This window comes from Neurospora tetraspora (genome assembly GCF_033439725.1).
Source record: "Neurospora tetraspora strain CBS 560.94 chromosome Unknown B0H65scaffold_11, whole genome shotgun sequence".
In the NCBI taxonomy this organism is placed as follows: domain Eukaryota; kingdom Fungi; phylum Ascomycota; class Sordariomycetes; order Sordariales; family Sordariaceae; genus Neurospora; species Neurospora tetraspora.
The window spans coordinates 752,291-777,113 of record NW_026944393.1 but is presented as its reverse complement, the minus strand read 5'-3'; the positions used below and the strand labels follow the sequence as shown (position 1 = coordinate 777,113).

General features: G+C 53.8%; 8 protein-coding genes and 1 non-coding gene across 9 annotated transcripts; 5 read left to right on the top strand and 4 right to left on the bottom strand.

The window, feature by feature from the left end:
• Nucleotides 1-340: 340 nt before the first annotated feature.
• Nucleotides 341-1,536, bottom strand: B0H65DRAFT_553802 (uncharacterized protein; the record flags this gene model as incomplete). Its single annotated transcript, XM_062829991.1, has 2 exons — nucleotides 341-356; nucleotides 431-1,536. The coding sequence occupies 2 exons, from the start codon at nucleotides 1,534-1,536 to the stop codon at nucleotides 341-343; spliced, it is 1,122 nt and encodes a 373-aa protein (XP_062676626.1).
• Nucleotides 1,537-2,594: 1,058 nt separating this feature from the next.
• B0H65DRAFT_83827 (uncharacterized protein) lies at nucleotides 2,595-4,934 on the top strand. Its single transcript, XM_062831474.1, has 3 exons — nucleotides 2,595-2,820; nucleotides 2,905-3,212; nucleotides 3,275-4,934. Exons 1-3 carry the CDS (start codon nucleotides 2,776-2,778, stop codon nucleotides 4,842-4,844), a joined length of 1,923 nt encoding a protein of 640 aa, XP_062676625.1. The 5' UTR covers nucleotides 2,595-2,775; the 3' UTR covers nucleotides 4,845-4,934.
• A 1,154-nt stretch (nucleotides 4,935-6,088) lies between these two features.
• On the top strand, nucleotides 6,089-7,261 carry B0H65DRAFT_83643 (uncharacterized protein). Its single transcript, XM_062831472.1, has 3 exons — nucleotides 6,089-6,326; nucleotides 6,384-6,517; nucleotides 6,579-7,261. Exons 1-3 carry the CDS (start codon nucleotides 6,249-6,251, stop codon nucleotides 6,985-6,987), a joined length of 621 nt encoding a protein of 206 aa, XP_062676624.1. The 5' UTR covers nucleotides 6,089-6,248; the 3' UTR covers nucleotides 6,988-7,261.
• Nucleotides 7,247-8,460, bottom strand: B0H65DRAFT_566778 (uncharacterized protein; the record flags this gene model as incomplete). Its single annotated transcript, XM_062830336.1, has 3 exons — nucleotides 7,247-7,568; nucleotides 7,632-8,216; nucleotides 8,287-8,460. The coding sequence occupies 3 exons, from the start codon at nucleotides 8,458-8,460 to the stop codon at nucleotides 7,533-7,535; spliced, it is 795 nt and encodes a 264-aa protein (XP_062676623.1). The 3' UTR covers nucleotides 7,247-7,532.
• Nucleotides 8,461-10,349: 1,889 nt separating this feature from the next.
• On the bottom strand, nucleotides 10,350-12,142 carry B0H65DRAFT_83680 (uncharacterized protein). Its single transcript, XM_062831473.1, has one exon. It carries the CDS (start codon nucleotides 11,760-11,762, stop codon nucleotides 10,407-10,409), a length of 1,356 nt encoding a protein of 451 aa, XP_062676622.1. The 5' UTR covers nucleotides 11,763-12,142; the 3' UTR covers nucleotides 10,350-10,406.
• Nucleotides 12,143-12,521: 379 nt separating this feature from the next.
• B0H65DRAFT_437292 (WD40-repeat-containing domain protein) lies at nucleotides 12,522-14,067 on the top strand (the record flags this gene model as incomplete). Its single annotated transcript, XM_062825300.1, has 2 exons — nucleotides 12,522-12,720; nucleotides 12,794-14,067. 2 exons carry the CDS (start codon nucleotides 12,522-12,524, stop codon nucleotides 14,065-14,067), a joined length of 1,473 nt encoding a protein of 490 aa, XP_062676621.1.
• Nucleotides 14,068-15,875: 1,808 nt separating this feature from the next.
• On the top strand, nucleotides 15,876-21,435 carry B0H65DRAFT_566770 (putative histidine kinase group protein; the record flags this gene model as incomplete). Its single annotated transcript, XM_062830335.1, has 3 exons — nucleotides 15,876-15,919; nucleotides 16,086-19,268; nucleotides 19,328-21,435. 3 exons carry the CDS (start codon nucleotides 15,876-15,878, stop codon nucleotides 21,204-21,206), a joined length of 5,106 nt encoding a protein of 1,701 aa, XP_062676620.1. The 3' UTR covers nucleotides 21,207-21,435.
• A 514-nt stretch (nucleotides 21,436-21,949) lies between these two features.
• B0H65DRAFT_437249 (concanavalin A-like lectin/glucanase domain-containing protein) lies at nucleotides 21,950-23,116 on the top strand (the record flags this gene model as incomplete). Its single annotated transcript, XM_062825295.1, has 4 exons — nucleotides 21,950-22,402; nucleotides 22,503-22,588; nucleotides 22,725-22,740; nucleotides 22,847-23,116. 4 exons carry the CDS (start codon nucleotides 21,950-21,952, stop codon nucleotides 23,114-23,116), a joined length of 825 nt encoding a protein of 274 aa, XP_062676619.1.
• Nucleotides 23,117-23,822: 706 nt separating this feature from the next.
• On the bottom strand, nucleotides 23,823-23,909 carry B0H65DRAFT_t474. The gene has a single exon. It is a non-coding gene; the product is annotated as a tRNA-Thr (tRNA).
• Nucleotides 23,910-24,823: the final 914 nt, after the last annotated feature.

Genomic DNA, 24,823 nt, shown 5'->3' with positions numbered 1-24,823 from the left:
CTAACCCTAACCCTACCCTAAACCTAACCCGAACCCTAACCCTAACCCGAACCCTAACCCCCTAACCCTAACCCTAACCCTAACCCTAACCCTAACCCTAACCCTAACCCTAACCCTAACCCTACCCTAACCCTAACCCTAACCCTAACCCTAACCCTAACCCTAACCCTAACCCTAACCCTAGTTAGAACTTAAAGTGTCCCGCTTCGGCATCCAACTATACTATAACTTATGTCAACTGTGCTGCACCCTTTACAGACGCACATATAACATTGCTTTCCAATAGAACCAAAGCCCCGTAGTTTGATCAAAATCACCCAAGTTACAATACTCGTCAGCATTACAACTTGATTTGTCTACGTCCGGGACGTTAGGACACAGTTTCGCATAGTCCAATTCAAGGAGGCAAAGCGTCTCGTCCCACACGAACGGGTTGGAATCAATACGGCTCTCAATTACATTGAGAACCAGCTTGCTCGAACGCGTTGTCTCGTTACGAGCATGCTTCTTTGTCAGAGAAACACGAACCGCCTTAGTATCGTCGCGAGTCATACCGCTCGAATCCATTTCGACACCTGTTGAGTGGACAAAGTTGCAGAGAATAAGTGCGGGAGATGTACACGTTGCCCAAGTGTCGCGGATGCAACCTATGTTGCTCAAGTCGAATAAAAAGGTGTTACTGTCGATCTTTGAGAATGCTAACGCATCTTCCGCTTCCAGTACCGTAAAGCCGAGAGACTCGAGCCCTTGGGACTCAACTTTGTCGTAAGCAGGATCTGATACAAACACCTCGACCGTGCCTGCGCCTGGTTTTCCGCGAGCTTCAAAGTACTGTGCCGTGGTCATAGCCATCGCATGCTGGCAGAGATTTGCGATTTTGCACGGCTCGGGGAATTCTTTGTCATCGTAGGGACACTCGCGGAAAAGTGAACAGCATCGGAAAGAGCTAAGGCAGGATCCAAGCCCCAAGCACACTACCTTGTTGATCGGTGAAAGCAGCTCGATTTGGTCCAGGAGCGTCTCGAAATCTCGCCTGTCCTCGCTAGTCTCCCAAATCCGTATAACGGCGGCAAAAGCGTCCTGTAGATGTGCGATGTCGTCGCTAGCATTTAATGAATCCTGCTCTGCTAGTCTAGCCTCTTCTTGTGCAGGAGAGCGGCCATTGGACTCATGATCCTTCGTGAACGGTGTGTCGATTGCGTCCTCATCCTCGAGGATGGTATCGATGTCGAAATTGCCTAGACCAGATACGGGGTCGATATCGATCTTGCCTCTGCGAACCATGTGCATGATTTTTTGGTCTCGAACCTCCTTCCGACGAATGGACTCCAAGAATTCAAGTTGACGTTTCTTGAAGTATGTGAACCACTGGTTGATGATGCGTTGCCGGTCGGATTCAGGAAGGGCTTCTAGTCTCGTTTTGTCCGGCAGGCAAATAGGCGTTGGGGATGTCTTGGACTTGTGTCGTTGTTCGCGAACTTTCTCTTTTTTGCTGCGTCTGCTCTTGCTCTGCTTCTCTTCCCTTCTTTTCTCCATTTTGGCTGTCTTCCTCTGTCTTCTTGCGGTATCTGTGGAATCCATTGTGGTGCAAATGATCTGTTCTTGCGCGGGCACAGATTGATGATGGAGTGGATGTGTTCAATGTTGGTTAGGAGTGAGGGGAAACGGTAGGAGGGAAACGGTAGGAGGGAAACGGCAGGTAACTCGAGGGAACCGAAAAAAATTGAGATGAATGATAACCTAGGTTAGGGAAGAAGAAAAGAAGAGAACTTGGGAGCTGGGCATCCTACCTCTATATATAGAACAGGAAGTTCGGAATTAGCACGCCTTATGCTTTGAATCATATAATATTCTCGGAGTTCCGTGGCGGCGCGCAAGGCACTCTGCAATTGTGATTATGCCCGAAGAACAATGCACGACATAAACGCAGCTGGCGAGAAAACAACTTCGCCATCGGATACCGCGTTTCCATGGCCGTCTCGGAACGTGAAGTTCTACTAGGAAAATCGGAGTCCGATTCCTACATAGCCATCAAACTGTGCAAAGCTGCCTTGTTGTTCCCGTCTCCGGCGTCCGGTCGTGCTAGCGGTATAATTGGATGCAACCGGTAGTCCGGTATCGTGGGCGAAGAAAAAAAAGGAAGTCATGCAGGAGGCTTTTCAACTTGCATTTCCGAATCATTCAAGTTAGGGTGAGGGTTAGGGTTATCTGCCCTTATCATGACAATCTTATCAATTGAATCATTATCGGCATATCACCACGTGATAGCCCTCATCGACACCATCCCGTCGAGTAAAGAAGGTGCGGGGTACGTAACTCTGATGGTTGCATGAGCTTTTAGACCGATGACGTCTGCGCAACTCTTCCTCTGTTTACACCCACACAAGGCAACCACAATGGCCCCGCGACACATGATTCGTTTCCAACCAGTCCGCGGCTGCCAAACTGTTCAGGTGGTCGTCCCGGAAACACGAACATTACGCAAAACCTGGAAATTGCTGGTTGTACCGACTCCGACTCGATTGCACTCGAAGGAAATGGGCTGAAAAACACATCTTGATCCGTCTGGGTGTGTCGCGCCCATTGCCCTTCCTCTCTCCATCATCCTCTTGCTCGACGTTCATCAAACGTTTTCCGCTTCCTCATCTATCCTAGTATTATCCAACCTCATTATCCAGCTATCGGCGACACCACGCTACCTACAACTACTTATCAACAGGGGCCTTTGCTTCTGCCGTCACATCTCGCTTTCCCGTCGCCAGAGAACATTCCATCATGACGAAGCGCATCTTGCTGCTGTGCTTTATCCACGGCTTCAAGGTCTGGTTCTCCCATTCTCCTGGAGACAGTTCCCATTCTCCTCATGACAGCACCCCACAGTTTTGCTGACCTTTCCTGCAACAGGGAGACGATGACACCTTCCGCGATTTCCCAAAGCACCTCAAAGAAACCGTCACGAGCAACCTCCTCGACCACCATGTGGCGTCCGTCGTGTATCCAAAGTACGAGACCAAAGGCGAGCTGGGCCAGACCACCGAAGCTTTTCTAGAATGGTACGCAAACAAGAAAACAAAACAGGCGCTGTGGTGTCAACAACTGACGGTCAATAGGCTCAAGGAGCGGGTGATGGAACTTCGAAAGGAACATCTGCAAGCACCATGGCCTCCCACCGACCGGAATGTCGGCGTGATACTGGTCGCACATTCAATGGGGTATGTCCACGATTTGTCCCTTCCCGTAGGTACTTCTGCGGTTCTTCACTAACACCCCAAAGCGGCTTTGTTGCAAGTGATACCCTCTTCCGCATCCTCGACGAACGCCGCCGCAACGCCGAATACGAGAACCCGACCGGTCCCATCTTCCCCATGATCCAAGGTATCCTCGCCTTCGACACTCCCTACAATGGTCTAGCCCGGTCCATGTTCGTCTACGGCGCCTTCTCGAATTACCAAAAGGTCTCCAACGTCTTCAACGTCATGACGGCTCTCTCCGCCGCCGCCCCAGCTACACTCGCGAGTCTCGCCTCGAAACGCACAGCTGTGGCCGCTACCAAGGCCGTTTCCCGCAGCATACCGGTTCCCCGGCGATCGCACCCAGCGCTCAAGGCGTGGCAGCTGATTGCTGTGCGTACAGGGACGGTCGGTGTCATTGCCGCGGGTGGTGTGGCGGCCTTCATGCACAGGAAACAGATCCTCGAGGGCATGCGCACGGTCAAGAACCTGAAGAAGGAGGACGTGGTCCAGGGATATCAGCAAAGCGTCGATGCGCTCGGTCAGGGGCTGGCATACATCAACCGTGGCAATGTCGGGCAGTCCTTTGCATGGCTGTCTGATCACTTTACCTTTGTCGGCGCTTTACTGAAACAAAACGAGCTGAACCGACGACTGGAAAGACTGGCCGCTGTGAAGGGAGTTGGAATTAAGGACATTTATGCGTCGCTTGGAGAGAATGGCTACTGGAGTGGTGGTTACTTTGTGCCTGAGCGGACATTCTGTGCCATACCCGGGGAGGGCCAGCCGTGCAATGCGCTCTTCAGCAGGCATGTCGTTCCCGAGGCCAAGGATGAGATCGAAGCACATGTCAACCTCTTCAAGCCGGAGAAAAACAGGGGCTACGAACGGATGACCAACGAAGCTGCCCAACTGGTTATCACCTGGTTCAAGGACGAGACTGACATATGGGACGACCCCAAGTTCGCCGAGCCGGCCGAACCAGAGACTGTCGAGACGGAGGAGATTGCCAAAGCGATCGATGAAGCAGACCAAGAGGCGAAGACTGCGGAGGAGAAGGTCAAGGAGGCCGAGAAGAAGGTGGGCGAAGAAGTCGACGAGGACGACTCAGGTGGGGATGGCGTCCCCGACGAGTCGCCTATCGACATTGCCGCTGCCGCTTCGCTTGTGCCCCTGCCTGACGACCTCGAACACGCGGAGGATGGCGACGGCACTGCAGACCCCGATAAGAGAAAGGCCATTAGCGAACAGAAGCAGGCCTACATGCGACACTTATTTGGCGTCGCTCAGCAGACAGGTACCAATATCCGGTCGTACCTGCCATCCAAGCTACCTGAGATGCCAGAGTGGGAGATGCCCAAGGTTTCCATGCCCAGCGTTAGTATGCCGAGCATGCCTGGCATACCAAACATACCGAGCATTGGGAAATACAGTCTCTGGGGTTCCAAGAAGTCAGAGACGTCCCAGTCTTCGGAGACAGAGGTCAAGCCGGACACTAGCACCGACAAGACTGAGACCGCGGATGCCAAGTCGGAGATAGAGACACCAGACACTGCGGCTGACAAGATCTCTGCACCCAAGGCGGAGACGGCCGATGCTTCTGGGAGTGCTTGATGGGAGACAACAAAGAAACGTGTTGGTGATGATAGGAGATTGCCGTCTGGTAGGTGTGTACGGTAGAAGTATGCAGATGTCGTTGTCCTGATTCGGGATCTCGCTTGAGGTTGACGTTCTGAAGCCACAATCGATAGTTCTTGCTTGCCTGTTGCGACTTCATCCTGCTGTGCTGGCGCATGCGGTGCCAATGCGGTTGTGGTTTTCCTCGGAGGCTGTCTCTGGCCGATGTTGCCGTCCACGTTTTCGAATCGCTTTGGGTTTGGCCTTCTGATATCTGTTTTCACGAACACGATTCGCTTTTCTCTTCCTCCTTTTTTCTTCTTTGCTCTTCGTGTTCTCCATGTAGGAAAGTCCACCTCACCCTCTCAGCATCCTCGGGACCTCGAGTAACCCCGATGTTCCGGGTTTCATTTGCGGTATTTCTTTGTCGCACAGACACGCTTCATTGGTGTTGCAGTGGTTGGTGTTGATCTGCTCACCTTCGCGCTCGGCGTCTTATTCCGAAATAGGAAGTTGGCGATGCATTTATGGCGGGGAAGACCCCAACGGGGGAACTGGTTGCGGGGTGGTGACTGATTGTCGACGAATCTTACCAGCGAGCGCGCATGCCACGATGATACTTCATACCGATAAAGTGATGCAGATCATTCAAGGAAACAGAAAAGGGAAGTTCGTTTTTCTCCACAAAGTTTTCGTCCCACGAGATCCCACGAGATTGCCGCATGCATGTGTAGTGTAATGGAACAGATGGAGAGATGCGTGGTCTTATCGCGGTTATCTACTGGTGGACAAAGGTTGGTCAAAGATAGCCAATCCCAAATAGGCACTTATACATCACCCCCGAATGCGACGGATGAGGAGTCAGGGCAAGATTGGCAAGGGGTTGAGGCTGGGGCTGTGGATGTTTTGGGGTTGTATTGCATCGGCAATGGCTGAATTGTTGTAGGAAGTTCAATGAGGTTCATTGGGTATTCGACTGGGCATTGGACGAGCAGAACGGGTTCGCATATCGAGAGTTTATCTGAGGAGCGAATCAGGGGTCTTGATCCGTCCCGTGTTTTCGCTATTTGCGTTTCGCGCTAGATACCGAAAGTGAAGGTCGATAGAGATGGACATCGATGGTTCCTAATGGTTGGCGGTTCGTGCCTGATTTGGTGTTACAGTACTCCAGGTCGGGGGGGACATGCATGTGGTGGGTGGACGTGCAGATGGACGGAGTGCAACGTATTCGGGAGGGGTCCAACCGTTGCAGGACGTTGGTTGTTGACTTTGATCAACAGGGGAACCATACTGGGAGTTATAAGGACTCGGCAATCTGCTGTCGATGCTTCATGATCTTCATCTCTCACTCACGCCTCTCCATCACCGACACCCAGGGATACCCAGGAAATCTTTGGCAAGATGAAGTCCTTCATTGTTGCTTCCCTGTTGGCGGCCGCCTCGTCGGTCCTTGCGGCCCCGGCTCCTATGCCCACTCCTGTACGTTCATCCTCGCCGCTCATCCCCTCAAAGGAGCTTTGAGACTGACCATCACAGCCCGGTATTCCCACTGCCGCCAATGCTAAGACCCAGCTCGCCAGCTTGACCGTCAAGGCCTACGTTGACGACGGCAAGTACGAGCGTGATCTTTTCCCCACCTGGATCACCATCTCCGGCACTTGCAACACCCGGTATGTTCATCTCCACGTTTTGTGTCGCCCCCTTTGTGCCACATCTACTAACTCCCCCCAGCGAGTACGTTCTCAAGCGTGACGGCACCAACGTCGTCACCGACTCCGCCTGCACGGCCACCAGCGGTACCTGGGCCTCTCCCTACGACGGCGGCGTCTGGACCGCCGCCTCCGATGTCGATATCGACCACATGGTGCCTCTCAAGAACGCCTGGGTGTCCGGTGCCAACGCCTGGACCACCTCCAAGCGCCAGCAGTTCGCCAACGACATCAACTCGCCCCAGCTGTGGGCTGTCACCGACAACGTCAACCAGGCGAAGTCTGACCAGAGCCCTGATGCCTGGAAGCCCCCTCTTACCAGCTTCTACTGCACTTATGCTAAGGCCTGGGTTCAGGTCAAGTATACCTGGGCTTTGACCATCACCAGCGCGGAGAAATCTGCTCTGACTAGCATGTTGAATACTTGCTAGGATAAGGGAGGAAAGGGGAACGGGAGTGGGGATGATAGTAGGAGTAGGAAAGGGAAGAAGATAAATGGTGTCGGGATGATCCAGGTGCCATGGTGGATGGGAGCATGGGTGGTACTGGCCTGGTTATGGTCAGCCCTGTGATGTCTTAATGAAGTTTGTGGTAGATCTAAAATATGATGATACCCATTCTACAACTCATGCCTCTGGACGTGGAGCATCTGGTAGCACGTTGATTCTATGAGATGCTTTCCATGTTCCATGTTCTCATTTCTCAGTGGGCTGGCCGCACTTGAATGTCCAAAGAGGGGACATTCGAGACGTGAACTTGCCAGTTGACGACTTGAAACATGGACAGGTACGTGGTGGTGATATGTGTATGTGTAACTCAAGTATGTACAACGAAAACTGACTCGAAGCATCAGCCAATACCTCTAGGTCTACCACGCTTCCATAGGACTTCTCCTCGACGACTATACGTCGTCTTTCTATCCGATGAAGACTACTGGCATCCCAATGCAGACTACCGGCATCCAATGTTTGACTTCTTAAAGGTCAGCGGTCGAACCACTGTACGAGTGGATCTGTTCACTGGTTAGCATCTGTCTCATTCTCGAGCTCCTTCCATGTTCATCAGAGATACTCACAGTCTGATCCGCACACCCAGCTGGCGTCTGATACAAGTATGCGCCCGTGTTGATGAAGACCTCCTGCCCGGTGCACACCAACCAAGCGGCTTCATTCGGCCTTTTGATATCCGCCACGGACCACGTCAGGGTATCACCCTGGAACTTGAACGTGCCATAGGCATTCTTCGTCGTGCTGAACCAAGTCTTGAGCTTCCTCTGGGTCTTATCGGCAGGGTTCTCAACGTTGAGGTAAAGCTGAGAAGGCTTGGTGTTGAAGACGATTTGGCCGTCGATGATGTTGAACTGCCCAGCGGTGGTGTGGTCCTCGAGGAGAGCGGTCTGGTTAGAGGAAGCAGCGGAAGAGGTGCCGCTTTGGAGGTACTTGTGGAAGTTGGGAGCGGCAACGGCTCGGATCCAGTACCAGCCTGGTTCCAGGACGGTCGGGTTCGGGTTGGAAGGAACGGCTGTGGCGGAGGGAGCGCCAGGGGAAGAATCGAAGATCGTTGAACGGATGGAAGTTGGGACGGTCGAGGTTTTGAGAGTGGTGGTCACAGGAGCGGCACTAGAAGAAGAGGTGGAAGTGGTGAGACCTGGGCACGTAGGCTCGGGGTTGAACGATGGGACGGCCTTGGGGATCGCGCTTCCAGAGGGTGGGCCCTTAGCAGCCGGGTACGTACGTAGTAGATCCTGGGATGCACTGGTAGTAGTAATCGTTGAGCTTGGTGCAGGTGTAGCCGGAGACGCAACTGGTAGCACCGGCCCAGCCTATGCCGCCGCATTGGGACCAGGCGCTGCCTTGGGCGGAGGCGACAGCCGCGAGAACGGGGATAGATGCTAGCACGCGCATTGTAGATATTGACGAGAGAAGGATTGTCGTTGGGACAAGACTGGTGGTCAAAAGCTTGGTGCTTTGGTCATGTTTATATCTTCGCTTGGCTTGAACTCCCCGACGGCAGGGCAAAGGCTTTGACGGCCCGTTGCGTACACCGCATCTCAGTCGTAATTATTCTAGAAGTAGCATCGAATTCGGGATGTTACGCCGTGTTGGACAAGCTGGGCCAAGCGGGAGATGGAAACCCGGTTCGCGGAAGATGATCCCAAGATGAAACCGGGTAGCGTTGCAATGGCGTGCGATGAAGGGCCGTTGGTTCGGAACTTGGCTTCCGGGGTTGCCGCATTCAGACCTCAACCTCGGCGCTCCGTCCCGGGCTGGGAATAGCTTGCTGTAAACCTCATAGCTGGGACGAAGTATAACCTCGACGTCAAAGGACGTAGAATGTGAACGTTTAAATGTATCTGTAGATACGGGCTCGCAGGATGGCGATCATTGTTGAAGCCTTGCTTCATGAAGTGGTGTTGCATTGACAGGTCGGGCTCCCCTTTCCACGCCTTATGCCGATGACACTTGGCCAACTTCAACTCCCAAAAGCGATATTTAAGATGTGGCCAAACCATCACCACAATGCACACCACGATCTCCCAATGTTGATATCTCGCCGCAGCAGCGCAGACCTCGGGGCTACCAACACTGAACTCGGATATAAGAGCATCATGTAAGCCACCGTGGTAGCTAAACCAATCCGCATCGTGACTTGCTCAAAGAAGGGCGCGGGAGCGTGGCGCAGTTGATAGGACGCCATTCTCCAGTTGATTAGGAGCGACCAATGGGAGAGTGATGTCTAAGGAGGCCGCCTTGGGCAGAATGGCTGACAAGGCAGAGACAGTCCCGTCAGCTTTGACGTGAGTTGGGATAAAGAATTGCCTATAAGCTGACGGATCCCATCGATCTTTGCTGGTGGCTTATCTTCTTCTCCTGTCATTCCTTCATTTTGCAACTTTGCAACTTTCATGATTGGCGCTCATGTCCATCCATCGAGTTCGATTACCCAACTGAGAGCTTGCGCGAGAACCGAACCTTCAGAATGACGGGACGAAACACAATGCAAAAGCCGAATCCTCACTCTTACTCCCAATCCGACCCCTCCCAGACTCAAGCCGAAGTGCATGAGCTTGAATCCCCTCCGCCCAGCTACGAGGCAGCAGTCCTTGGCACGGACGACAGAAACCAAGGGAGACAGGTACAAAGCCACAACGTGAATGAGCCCGCTGGTGAAGTTCACTTGTTGAACCAGCAACAAGGGCACCGACAGCAACTTGAACAACAGCGACAACAGCTCGAACAACAACTTGAACAACAGCGACAACAGCGGGAACTGCAACGACAACAGCTCGAACAACAACTTGAACAACAGCGACAACAACGGGAACTGCAACGACAACAACAAAGGCAACAACTTGAAGAACAACGACATCAACAGCAGCAGCAGCAGCAACAACAACAACTACAGCTACAGCCACAGCGGCAGCAACAGCCCTACCCCATCCAGGAGTATTCTTCATCCAACCATCATTATCAACCAGATGCAAAATACCCTAACACCAGCCAGCAGGACTACTACGACCTCGAAGCGCAACAGCCAACAGTAGCCAGCAGCTCTGGGATCCATACGTCCATTTCAGGTCAGGCACAGACCGACCCGAGGGACAGAAGGGGGCATAGACGTGAAGGATGCCAACATGAAGACAGGAAACAGCGGTCGGGTAATTGTTGCGTGGCCTGCTTTGGTGGGTGTTTGGCGGGGTGTGCGGCTTGTTGTTATTGTTGTGTTGTGATGTAGGGAATGGAAGACGTGGAGCAGAGTGGGCTGGGCTAGGGCGGGAGGAAAGGAGATGGCGTTGACATTGGAATGGTGATACCCCTTGGTCAAGAAGATTAGGAATCAGGATGTCCGTCTACGGCCACATCGCCTCGTACATAAACAACCAGTCTTCCCAGAACTGTTCGTACTTGCCCAGCAACCAACTCCTCCCATCTCCCTCGCCTCCTATCCTCCATGGCCTTGTATGCAGTCCTTCCGCCTGGAGATGCCTCTTGAGGGCAACATTTATGCTGAACGAACTTGGACTAACACCAAGGAAAAAGTGACTCTGCAACAGGACGATGAAGTCAATCACTGCCTGCTGATCCCACGTCAGCTTCTCCAGTGCCGCGCGATCCTCTTTGTGGTCCTCCAATAGCAGGTCTTTGGTTGTGACTCGCATGCCATGTAGCACCGTTGCATCCTTGAAGAACTTGTGTGCCTCCGTCTCGTTGCCTGTCGCTAGGTAGCCGGCTTTCATGTCGTATCCCATCTGCTGACTCCTCGCCAGGTAAGCCTTGCTCTGGTTCGCATAGTTGGGCCAAAAGTCTAGCGCATCGTTTTCCGTGCGGAGGTGATAGCCGACGAATCGACCCGAGTGGGCGTTGGCATCAAACTGGCGCGCATGCTGCCGCATGTGTGCTACAACTTTGTTCGCCAACCCAAGAATGTCAGGCCGGAACCGCAGCAGACCACCAAAAGTGGAAGCGAATTCGGGACCGTCACGGAATACAGGCCATTCGAACTGGACACCCCAGGTCAGCCGGAAGATACGCGGATGTTCAGGGCTGGGAGGGTGTGGGAGGTTGAACTCGGCGGCAGTGGAGCGCAAGTGACTCGCAAAGGCGGAAGCGAACAACCCGGTGTGCTTGTTGTGATCTCTTCTATCGCAGCCTCCTCTTCTTCCTAGATTCTTGGGTGTAACCTCTTCGGCCTTGAACGGGACAGGGGCATTGGGGACGTCGGAGCTAGTATCGTGAATGGTTATTTGCGGGCAGGACGACTGAAGGCTTTGGCGGAAGTGCGGTTCGTCGAAGAAGTAGGTGAAGGGCTGGTAGTTCTCGGCTGTAATGTCGGATAGATCTTTTTCGGATCGGATTCGAATTCGTGGCATGACGAGACCGGTTGCGCCGACGTCAATGGCATAGCGTAGGCAGGTCAGGATGTAGTTGCGGATGTTGCCGATGCCGCCGGAGTTGTTGTCGCAAACGAAGACAAGGCCGGGGGTCCAGGTGGTCTCGCTGCAGACTCTCTCGAGCGGCCAGCCAATGAAGGGGGCATCGGGAAGGGAGAGGTCGAGATGGCGCTGGAGTATGGGACCTCGTGTGATGTCGGTGTTGGAGGAGGGGTAGATATTTAGCTGGGGAAGTCGACACAGCCAGACGGTGACGAGACTGGTGATGGCCATGAGGGCGAGGACGCCGCGCGGGCGTGCCATGCTGAGGACCATCTCGGGGTGCTATTGTTCGACGATTGGCCCTAGAATGGCATTGCCAGGCAAGATGGGACTGTCAAGGTGTTGTTGGAACTGTATCGATCACGGCCGTCAAGGTACGCCGGGGTATGTGGCCGCAAGTGGACTCCCGCAAGCCGAAGACCATTTTCGGAGATGACGGAGGCGCAGCTCCGCTTGTTGACGGGCATTGGCGATTCAGGGGCTCGCGGTCAGGCAACGCCCTTACTCGTTGGCTGGATCACATCTGGGATTGACTGGGAAAAAGAAAAGTCAAGATTTGGCCTCGAGCAGATGTTCTGGTCATGATTCGGCGACATGGTTCAAGTGGGATTGTTGGACGAAAGTTCAATCTTTGGATGGCAGACTTAAGTTGACTTCAATCGCTCTGGCGCTGTTGTTGAACAACGTGATTGCTGAGCCACATCCCCAGTGTCAGAAGTGCGTAAGCCACAAATGGCCTGGACTCGAGCAGTGACAGGAGCCACCAACGCGGGGTAGCTGTGGAGATCCGGAAGCTTGGCAAACCCATTGGCCCCACTAAAAAGTTCAAAAATTTGGAAGTGGAATTTGGGTTCGGTTCCTGACATTTGGATTGGGAAGTCGCGTCTGATAACGCCTGCGGTTCCTTCTGTCAACAGTGCTGTCTGCCTCTGTCGTAGCCAACCCGACTGCTGGATTCTTCTTCGGCATCTGCTGTTCTCGCTTTCTCTCTTTTCCCCAACAACCACACACCGACATCACACATCACACAAAATGTCCAAGAGAGCTGCCGACGACGAGAGCCTCGCTGCCCCCCTCAAGGGCGGCGACCGCCCCGAGGCCATGGATGTCGATAAGGACCACGACATGGGCGATTTCGAGGACGACTTCGAGGACGAGTTCGAGAGTGAAGACGAGATCATCGAGGCCGGTGTCGATGGCCGCCCAGATGCCGAGAGAGAGGCCGAGGAGGGTACGATCACTACCTCTCTACTCCTTCCTATCCTCTCATGACTACAGTTACTGACCCTAGTCGCAATGGACAGGCGCCATGGACGTCGATGGCGGTCCCGACACCTTCATGGTTGGTCGTCAACAGCTCGAGGCCGGTCAGACCCTCACCCCCGATACCACGACATACAAGATGCTTCACAGCTTGAGCACTCCCTGGCCCTGCCTTTCCTTCGACATCATCCGCGACGGCCTCGGCGAGAACCGCAATGTCTACCCTGCCACCATGTACACCGTCGCCGGTACCCAGGCCGATAGCGCCCAGGCCAACGACAACGCCCTTCTCGTCATGAAGTTCAGCGGCCTCAGCAAGACGCTGGGTGAGGATGGCGAGGACTCTGACGACGAGGACTCCGATGATGAGGACACCGACCCCATTCTCGAGCACAAGAGCATCCCTCTCAACACCACCACCAACAGGATACGCTCCCATCAGTCTCCTTCCCAGGACCCCTCGAGGCCTCCCACCACCCTTACCGCCACCATGACCGAGTCCTCCCAGGTGCTCATCCACGACATCACTCCTCATCTCGCCTCCTTCGATACCCCCGGCATGGTTGTCACTCCCCAACAGAACAAGCCCGTCTGCACCATCCGCGCCCACAAGACTGAGGGTTACGGTGTCGACTGGTCGCCTCTCCACCCCGCCGGCAAGCTTCTTACCGGTGACAACGACGGTCTGATCTACGTCACCACTCGCACCGATGGCGGCGGCTTCGTCACTGACACTCGTCCCTTCCGCGGCCACACCGGTAGTGTCGAGGAGATTCAATGGAGTCCTTCCGAGGCCAACGTCTTTGCCTCTGCCTCCAGCGACGGTACCGTCCGTGTCTGGGATGTTCGCAGCAAGAGCCGCTCGCCCGCTCTCACCATGAAGATCAGCAACTACGATGTCAACGTCATGTCGTGGTGTCGCCAGACCAGCCATCTGCTTGCTACCGGTGCCGACGATGGTGAGTGGGCTGTTTGGGATCTCCGTCAATGGAGCAGCAACCCTTCGGCCAAGCCCGCTCCTCTGGCCAACTTCAACTTCCACCACGAGCAAATCACCAGCATTGAGTGGCACCCTACAGACGACAGTATCGTTGCCGTTGCCGCTGGCGACAACACCGTCACTCTCTGGGATCTGGCTGTTGAGCTGGATGACGAGGAGAGCAGGGATACCGCCGGTGTCTCCGACGTCCCTCCCCAGCTCCTGTTCGTCCACTACCAGAACATGGTCAAGGAGCTCCACTGGCACCCTCAAATACCCGGTGCCCTTGTCGCTACCGGCGAGCAGTTCAGCGTCTTCCGTACCATCAGCGTATAAACAACAGCCGAATAGGAAATCATGTTTGGGAAACAAAAGGTGTTCAGGATCGGAATCGGTTGGCTTGTGCGGGAGATCTAGACCAACAATGTATCAAAGTTACTTGTCTATTCATGTTCATCTGCTTATCAAGATACCCATTGACCAACAACCAAGTCGCCAACTCCATGGAACTTGACAATTCCGCGGATTCGGCACATCTTCCGTGCTTCTACGTGTTGCACCAGTCAGTCACAATCTTACAAAAGGTTTTACCAACATCGACGCTCCTACTCGGTGGTTGCCGTCAACAGCAAAGTTGATATCGGAACCGGCCTAAATCTCCGATGCTGAGCAGCCTCCAGTCGACTCCACCCCCTATGACGTGTGTCTTGCGCATTGCCACAGACCGGGCGGTAACCACACAGCAAGTGTCGGGCAGACCATCTCGAGAGAGGTTGCTTTGGAGGGAGTTTGCGACATTAGGCCACGTGAGGGGCCGCGCGGGTATCACTACTATTGCCTCAGATGGTCGTCATTGGGGGCCGCCTACCGACAATGTCCATCCGCACGCATCAAAAAAATGTGGCCTGGAGGTACGCCACGCCGTTTTCGGCTGCTCTGACTTCTTACTGCGATCTCTCCATTTTTCTGCTGTTGTCGTTATCTGACCGGTCTGGCGGTCTCTTGGTAACCCATGCTCCAGGCCTAGCAGCTTTCCCAGGCGTATCCGGGCTTTGGATGGGAACAACGGATGACAGCCATCTCAAGTCGTGTCCATATTATGATCGTTCTTGCAGTTTGAAAAGCGTCAAACGACCCTCTGGCAGAACGTTCCAATTCCCAAGTAACGGCTCACCCAAGGGTTGAACGTAAAAACGCTCCGGTCAAATCGTATGCTGGGAAGTCTAATCGATATCAGCATCTCCAAGAACGCCATGTCCAAGCTCCATGTTTACGGTCAGAGTTTTCCCTCACGGTCATGACTCGGACCGATCTCTGCTGAAAGATAGCTTGGTAAGACGGTCCTTCATCTTACTCTTTGCATCAGGTACTGCCGGAGTTTGTTTCACTTCGAAAAGCGGAGGAAGTTGAGGCAGGGATCCAACGGTCCGGCTGATTATAACCCAAGCGTCGCCTCGTCGCTCAATCTCTCGACTTAGGTTACTCTCGATCACGACATAAAACGCGGATGTCCCATGGCCCATTACAAGATTCGGGCCATGACTGACTGCCCAGGTGACTGATACTGACTCTATTTGGTGGGCTGTTATATCTTCATTGAATCTCAGATGGAGAGCGTGGAAGTGACGGAAAAATCGGTTGACGTTCTGCGACAGCGTGCAGTCTCTCGGCCCCAATGCCAACGGAATGCGGGATGCGGGATGCGAGTCCAGACCAGTCTGTGCTTGCACTCCCGCCTCGCTCGAGCACGCCGGCATGTTTACTGGACAGTGTGGATCCAATCACTCAAAGGCGAAACGTGCAAGATAGGCTTCAACATGATATATCCATGCCTCTCTTGAGCTTGGGCTCCACGCTATCGAACCGTCAGCTAGCCAGTGTAAGGACCTGGACTCTTCCTCCCGGAGCGTGTGCCGTTGGGACAACAGGCCGCGCAGGGAAGAACTGGTGTTTCTGGACTGCAATGCATGTTCAAACGGATGCAAGTTGTTGCAGCTACCTTGCCTAGGTACCGCGTCTCCTCAATTCCATCTCATAAGACTATTGTCATATCTCTCACCCGTCTCCCTCATCCACCTTCTCGCATCGTATCACACAGTCTCGCAATCTTTGCAAACCCGCCAAACTCGGCGAAACCAAAGACCATGCGGAATGTATCTGAAAGAGCTCGTGAATGGGAGACCTTCAGGTACGTACCGGTTCTGACAGGACCCATCTCTCCAGTCCTTCTCCGCCATAGCGTCCACCAAGCTGTGTACCACCCGTACCTGGGGTTTCTGGGGGATCAGACGCATCATCGCGGTCGGACATTCTCCCCAGCCTTGATATTGTGATGTTGCTAACATTCTCTACAGATTCCTGTCGACAGTCCGGGATAGCCGTGCCGTGCCCGACCCGGCCCATACATCCCCGAGCAAAAGCCTCCGGGCATCATCCGATACCGTCCTAACGGCACTTGCCCAGCTCGGTGTCCTCCAACTGTCGGCGCAACGAGGGGTCCTATCTCTCTTTGATCACGATCTACAACACATTGCTGCCGAAGCAACACCAACACTGCCGCTTCGACCCTACGCCCGTGATGAAGTCACCCCTCTCTTTTTGCGCGGACGCGACATATCCAGAAGCGAGATTATTTGTGAAAATGTCATCCGTGAGCAGAGACGGCATCCCGAGGACCTCATCGTCTTCGTGATACCCGACCTGCTGGCTGACCAGCGGTTCGATCACATCCAATCCCTCATTGGACAGGAACCCTATCCTCGGTTCTACGCAGGCGTCCCCATCTGCTCGCCCTCCGGTATCGTCATAGGCTTGTTCTCGGTTTTTGACACAAGTCCGCGGCAAAAGCTCGACGAAGTTGATATCGACTTTATGAAAGATCTATCTCGGACAATCTCGCGCCAGTTGGAGGCCCACAGGAAGCAAGCGGTATTACTCCAGACCGAGCGTATCCTGAGGGGAGTGGTGAGCTATTCGGAGGGAAGGGACGACATTTCCAGCCTATCGGAGTATCATGCAGAAAGAGACACCGTGGACCCGTGCCGGCGGGATACATGGGACACATATCCATTTGATCGCCATTGCGCACCTCACTTCCCGCACAGCAACGGCTCAACAGCTCCGCAGACACATATCAGAGTATCTGAAAATGCCATGGATGGAACACTGAGCAGCGGCGAGTATGAGGCTAACCATATCAGAAAGCTCTCCCTTCCAGACCACACAACATTGGACTCACGGTTGATGGCGGGTGACACCCACAGCAGTGATAAACCAATACCATCGGATACGCCAACCCAGGGAACCCTGGGTGCCGACGTCCGGTTGTCTGAGATCAAGAAGAGTTTCGCAAAGGCATCAAACATTATTCGAGAATCTATGGATGCAGCCGGGGTAATCTTCCTGGATGCCAACACGAGCCCTTTCCATTACTGGCAGGACAGTGATACAAAAACTACATCAGATGTACCAACCAGAGCAGCAAGCACCGACTCCAACAAGGTCAATGGTGTTGCGAATACTGGAATCGACTTGGAAGTTAACCCGCACAAACGGCCCTGTGACATCCTCGGCTTCTCTGAGACACCAGCAGGGACACCCGACGGGACAACGATAGATCCCACAGGTCCCTTACGGCATCCCGGGCCTCACCGCAGCTGGCGGGTTCTCTCAGAGAGCTTCCTTCGCAAGCTACTGCGGCGTTATCCACGTGGGACCATCTGGGAATTCGACGCTGCAGGCAACTTCATCAGTGCTCCGGAAACCGTACCAATGCCGTCTCCGCCCTCATCAACAAGCCCCTCATGTCCTTGCTCTGACTCGGAAATCGACGCCGCCGCCAAAAGACAACGACGTGGCCGGCTACGGAGAAAGAATGGCACATCAATGCGAAAGCCACGGAAGAGTGAGTGTGATACCATCCACGCAGCATTCCCCGAGGCTCGAGCAGTATCGTTCTTTCCCCTGTGGGGGACCCAGATGCAGCGCTGGTTCGCCGCCGGGCTGGCATGGACCAGAGAATCGTTGCGCAACCTCGCGCCGCAGAATGAACTCGGCTTGTTCAACGCGTTTGGCAAGAATGTCATGGCCGAAGTGGCCCGTATCGATGCGACGCTTGCCAACCAGGCCAAGTCAGACATGCTTGGATTCATTTCGCACGAGATGCTGTCGCCATTGCACGGTATCCTTGGTGCTGCTGAGCTGTTGCTTGATACCGACCTCAGCACTTCCCAGACGGAGCTCATCCACCTCGTCGAGGCTTGTGTCAGGACACTGCTGGACACTGTCGACCATCTCCTAGATCATTCCAAAATCAACAGTCTAGTGGAGAACACCAAACTCTCCAATGGCCGACGAGGTTCCTTCCACTCGGACGACCTAGAACACGATCAAGACCCTGATTTCAGCGGTCCACCAGGAACATCCAGGATGCGATCTGGCAGCCTAGCAAGCAAACCCTGGCCATGGGAGCAACCGACCTTGACCCGCTTCTACGATGTAGACCTCGACGTCATGCTGGAAGAAGTCGTCGAGTCCCTCTATGCGGGCCATTCCTTCCAGCGATGGTGCAACCAACGTGGTGCCGATCCAGGTGATGACAACGTCGCTATCCATCTGGATATCGACCCTACCGTCAACTGGTCTTACTACGCCCAACCCGGTGCGTTGCGCCGCATCATCATGAACTTATTCGGCAACGCCCTGAAGTTCACTCGTAAAGGATTCATCAACCTCACCCTAACCGCTCAGCCTATCCCCTCTGAATCTCGCCCTTCTTTCGCCTCCACAGACCTCGAAGACGAAGCAGAAGACACAGGCATCGAAACGGACAGCAAGCACTTGAATGAAAAGAAACGCTCAAACGTAATATTCACCGTCTCGGACACGGGCAAGGGAATCACTCCACGCTTTCTCCGCGAAAAGGCTTTTTCTCCCTTCCAAAAGGAAGACAGTCTCACCCCTGGCCCCGGCCTCGGCCTCTCTATCGTGAAACAGATCGTCGACGCCCTCGGTGGGCGTGTCGTCGTTGACTCCCGACCTGGCGAAGGGACGGCGGTTAGAGTGATCCTACCGCTTCAGCATTCGAGTTCGGAACCAAGGAGTGAGGATAGTGATATAGCGGAGCATAGGGAGGCGCTGAGGGGGTTAAGGGTTTGCTTGCTTGGTTTCGACGGGTTGGGAGACGGGGAACCCGATGACAATGGGTGGGGTAGGCCGGTCGATGCAAAGGGGAGGGAAGTACTGAGGGGGAGGATCATGGAGAGGATGTGTAGGGATTGGCTTGGATGTCGGGTGGTGACGAACCCGGCGGAGGCGCAGATGACAATCTGTAGCGATCGGTTTGTGTTGGGTATGTGCACAGATGATGGAGCTGGTGACAAGACTGGTGGGAGGAGGTCCGTGTCGAGAATGTTGGCCGGCCCGTTGGTGGTGGTGTGCGGGAATGAAGTTGTTGCGCAGAATTTGTCACTGGCTAGGGGGGAGGCTGCTGCTGGAGGGAAAGGGGAGGCGAGCGTGATGGAGTTTATCGGGCAGCCGTGAGTTTTCTTTCCCAACTTCTATGGTCATGAGCAGATACTAACAGACGTGGCAACAGGGTTGGGCCAAGGAAGCTGGCTAAGACACTGAGGAAGTGCCTTCAGAGCCATCCCGTCCCGCTGAAGGGAAGAGTTAGTGAGATGGGAGGACAAGCAGAGAACGAGCTACAGTCACGAACCTCATCCGAGTCTAGCATCGATCTGGATGTTCTGCAGAGGAAGATGTCCGACCCAGAGGTTTTCCAGATCGTCAACAAGAAGTCGAGGTTCCTGCCTTATCTGGCGGATGATTTCCGGGATAACTTGTTTTCGACGAGCAAGGCGACGGCGGCTGCTGCGACAAGGCCTTTGCTGCGGAGAATCAACAGGACGGTTGGAACGCCTTTGGTTCAGCAGACGTCCGTGGGGAAGGATGGGAAGGTGGGAGGGGGGGAGATGGAGGAAGCGGTTACCCCTGGAACGACGCTGCTGCAGAACACGAACCAAGAGACTTCCGTGTCATCACAGCAAGAGAACATCAAGATGCCAGTCACCAGGCCCCCGCTGCCACCACGGTCCCGTACTGGGAAAGAGAAAGTGAACAACATGAACCTCGGCTTCACTACCGTCTCCGTCTCCGAGGTCTCGTCGCCGTCGCCGTTCGACTCGATCATCTCACCACCGGTCTTAACCGAGGCCTTTGCTTCCCCTGAGGATGAACAGGTGTCGCCTATGTCGCATACCATCAACTCGATCCTTCCTTTCAGTACCAGTGATGCCAACACCAGCACCATCGGCAATGCTGGCCCTACAAGTGGGTGCATCGCTGGGGCTGCTGCTGCCGCCGCCACGAACAACACGATGACAGGCACCGCGGCCGTCCCGGATGTGTCACCGGCGCCGAAACCGTCCGACCTGCTCGAACCGTTCGAAGCCCAGCGCCAGCAATCAATCCTGGTGACCTCCCCTTTGCTAACTGAGGGGCAACCCGCTGAGCTTCATCTCGAAACACGTCACCTCTCCAAGGCATCTACCTTCCCTATTGTCACAACCTCCTCCCCATCCCAACCTTCCTCCCCTTCTAACCCTCGCCAACCTTCGCGCCCCTCCCAATCCCTGCTAAACTCTCCCTCTCAACCCCGCAACTCCTCTGCCGGTTTCTCAACAAACCAGGAAGAAAAGGCCTGCCTCCTCGTAGACGACAACCCCATCAACCTTCACATCCTCGCTTCAGCGATGCGCAAGACACATCGTCCCTTTGCTACTGCCCGCAACGGGCTGGAGGCCGTGGAGATCTACAAGGAGAGCCCGGGGAGGTATAAGTGGGTGTTGATGGATATCAGCATGCCGGTAATGGATGGGTTGGAAGCGACGAGGAGGATTAGGGAGTTTGAGAGGGAGTACCCTGTGCAAAGGAGTAGGAGTTTGGGAAGAAGTCTGACTAAAAGGGGGAGTGCAGCGAACAAGGCGGATGAGGCAAGGGCCAGAGCTGGGAGTTTGGGTACAGGTATGGGTGGTGGTGTTGGAGTGCCGGCGGGTGTCGAAGTCGGTGTCGGAGTTGGATCCGGAGCTGTAGATGGGAAGAGAGTCATACAGAGGAAGGTTGGACGGGCATCTCTCGATGGAGCGGGGCTTGAGCCGACACCTGCGCCAGCGCCTGTCGGAGGTGAAGATCGGAGTGAAGGTGTGAGTGCAGGTACAGATCAGGAAGCGGCGCAGGCGCGGGAACCGAAGGGGGCGGAAGTCAACGGCGATGACATGGATGACGGTGTGACCGAAACAGATGAGAACAGCACCGAAGGGGAACCTGTCAAGGGCCTGGAGCCCGCAACAGTCGTAGCGCTCACAGGAGTCACGAGCGGGACGATACAGAAGGATGCGCTGGCGAGCGGGGTGGATTTGTTTTTGACAAAGCCGGTTAGAATGAAGGATTTGGGGGCGATTTTGGGGGATGGTTGATCATTTTTCTGGATGTGATAGTTTACAGATGTACGAGCTAGCTGAGGGCGTGGCATGCACTGGCGTTGTCGGAGTCTTGTAGTATTAACATAGGGAGAAGAAGCCCCGGAGGCTTGAGGAAAGGCGTTCACTGGTAATGCAATTTGGTTGCAACGTATATCAGCAGGCAATGAATGTGTGGTCACAAAGATGACTGACATCTATGGTTTGAGGTACTGTGAAGACATTAGTAGGCCTGTAGAGGTCATGGTGTGAAGCACGAGCCGAGCCGAGCCGTGGTCACTTGGATACTTGGTCCATGTCAGCCTACCGTTTGCTCCGCGTCTTTTCCGATTGGACTATGACGAGCTGAGAACCTGTGAGACACTCGGTCAACTACTGAAATAGGAAGCCAGGAACTGGAGTGGCCAATACGAACCCGTTTGCAAGGGTTAAGCTTAATCTACAGGACCAACTCGATGTTACTATTCGAGCTCGATATTCGGCAGCTTGACGGCACAGTTCATGTCACCAACCGCATGTTCTTGATACTACTCTGTGGGTAGTCTCAAGGCCTCAACATAGCCTTTCCGAGTTCTGGCCCCCACGACCTGGATATCTTGATGGCTATAAGATAGCTGAGCCAAGCCCTTCTTGAATCCCTTTCTGAAGTTGATGATCAACGGCTTTGAGTCTAGGCAAAGAGATCAACATTGAAGCCATACTAACCGCCGACCAACATAACTGGTCCATAGCCCTCCATCATGAAGTCTCTCCAAGCCCTCCTTCTCCTTGCCATTGCCTTCCGCCGAGCTTTTGGCGAGCTCACCTACAGCGTCACTGGAACATCTCACGGCAAACCCATCCCACCGTCCGATATAGTCTTCAAGCGGAAAGATCCAAGTCTTCACCGCCTCAACCGAGGCTCAACTGCTGAATCCAAAACAGAGGCACCAACTCAACCTCAGAACCAAAAGGCAAGACGTCAAAGCCTAGCCAACCCGATCTATTACAGCGACAACTGGTGCGGGGCCGTCCAGTCCGGTAACTCGGCAAACAAGGTCACCAGCGTGCATGCCTATTTCCAAGTCCCTACGGTGCTCGGGAGACAGCCGGGCAGTGTAAGCTCCCCTCCTGTTGACTATGTTGCGGCATGGGTGGGCATTGATGGAGCGACATATGGAGGGGCGTTGTTGCAGGCAGGGGTTACGAGCCAGGTATTTTCGTCCTCTGTTTTACCTACTTGATTCGCAAACAGGAAGTCCTAGGAATGAAGACTGAAGATTAACCAATGGTTTGCGACTCTTTCAAATCTAGCTCGGGACAGACGGGGTCCAAAGTCATTGGGCTTGGCTGGAATGGATTCCTGACGCGGCTTACAATATTCCGTCATTCCCTGGTAAGTAGATCAAGTCTTTCGGACCATCAAACGACTTCATTCTCTGGATTCAACTTCAATCTCATAGTTCGACTGAAAACTGACAATTTCCGTAGTGAAAGATGGCGACTGGATAGAAGTAACCGTTTCTACGACCTCAGCAACATCAGGAGCGATGTGGGTTCCGAATTATCTCAGCCTCATTACCGTCTCTCACTTCCGAACTCCAGTCCAGCGCTAACCAAACAATTCAATTCTCAACATCATATCCAACCTCGGCCAGTCAACCTCGTACAACATACCCCTCGTCAACGGGACTCCCCTCGGCCAAGTCGACGCCGAGTGGATCGTCGAGGCCCCTTCAGCCGTTGGCTATGGTAGGGTCCCATATTCGAGGTTTGCCGACGTCTGGTTCGAGGACTGTTCCGCAACAACAGCAAATGGAACTACAAAGGGCGTTGATGGGGCGACCATGTATTTCTGGTCTTCTGATAAGTGCGTGTCGTTCGAGTATGATAATGGGGATTTCTGGGTGCAATCTGCCACAACGTAGCTGCAGACTTCGAAGTGGAAGGAGCAGGTGGATGGTGTCGAAATAAACGGAGTGGATGTAAACACGAGTGCCCGAACCTTGGAAGGACTGCGACTGCGCATGCGCATGGGGAGCAGCAGGTCGAAACGCGAGAACTGGGTTCTGGCGGCTTGTACCGGCAGCAGCGGTGACGATGACAAATTCTGAAGACGATGTGAGGAGGGATGTGATCGCCTCGCCTGTGTCACAAGGTTACAGACGAGGGATCGGTAGAGATTGTGTCTCCGAGTCCGAACCTCGGCTGGTGTTAGGATTGGAGTATGCGCCGGTGTCTCGGATTCGCCATGACGTGGCAGAAGGGGGCGCAGGGTGCTGGCGTTGGTGTCGGTGTTCGCATTGGAGCACAAGAGGATAAAGAATGGTGGTGAACTTGTTGATTGAAGGAAAAGAAGGAAAGAAGGAAAGAGAGGGAAGGGGAAACCCACGATATATGTATATGTGAGACACGAGTAAGAATCTATGTGTAGATCGAAAAAGCATCTTGCTCAACAGATGGTGCATGTATGTCGCTTGTGGTTGATGATCTGGATTGGTCCGTGGTCGGATCAGGAGAAAGTTGGAAAATATTGAAGTTTGGATGGTGTAGAAAGCGGAGAGCAGGACGAGAAAGAAGAGGGAGGAAGCTGATGTCAAGGGCAAAAAAGGAGAATGAAACAGGAAAAAAGTGTGCCCCCACGCGGGATTGAACCGCGGACCTCTTCATTACGCAGATGGTTAGTACGAGTGAAGCGCTCTACCACTGAGCTATACGGGCTTACGCTTTTTGTTGACATCTACAAGTGGAGATTGATCATATGAATGCACGGAGAATGCAATGCCAACTTCGACACAATCGTGCTCATGGCTGGCGACATGATCTTGTACCTGGCGCCAGGTCCCCAGATGGACAGGATGCCAATGTTTGTAAACCATTCTTGGTATTCGTATGATTGTCTTAACATGCTGGATTTCAAGGTGAGATTTGGATGTAATCACAAATCCCTGTCGCCTCAGCGCCTGTTTCGCCACCAACATCACATCACACTCGGTTGACCAGGACCCGATCGGAGAATATTTGATCAGCAAATTGCTATCACTTCGTCAGCGCTTGCCTCCTAGACGGGCGTGTAGCACCGAATGTCCAGACATCCACGGGATGAAGTTTGCATGAACCCAACACAAACACCACTGGGCACCGGGTTCGCCGCAACAACATAATGCACAGACATGCCTTTGGTCATGAATTGTGTGACGCCCGTGTTTGCATCATGTAAATCACATGGTCATCTGCATGGTACTATGCACAGCCGTTGAGGCTGTTGTCTGCGTTCCCTCGGAATCGTGGTTTTGCTGAGATCTGCAACAGCCGCCGTACATGGCGCTTGTTTCGAGCTACAGCCTTGTCAATAACAAGGCTGATATCAAATGTGGGTCCGTGATACAAGACGGGACGAACTCCCGAGGCACTGATCAGATCGGGCCTGATCGTCTGTTTCTTGTAAGCGCCCAATTTCTTTCGCTAAATTCGAAGTATTCAGAATCTCTTTTCCTGGTAAGAAACATGGACTGACAAAGGGGGGCCGCCGTGTTCGCCAAGATTGATCTCCTAACAGCCTCGCTATCAGTTCCCGCTATCTCGATGGGCGAGACGCCGACCCCATCGGAAGAGTTCTATTTTGACAGTTGTAT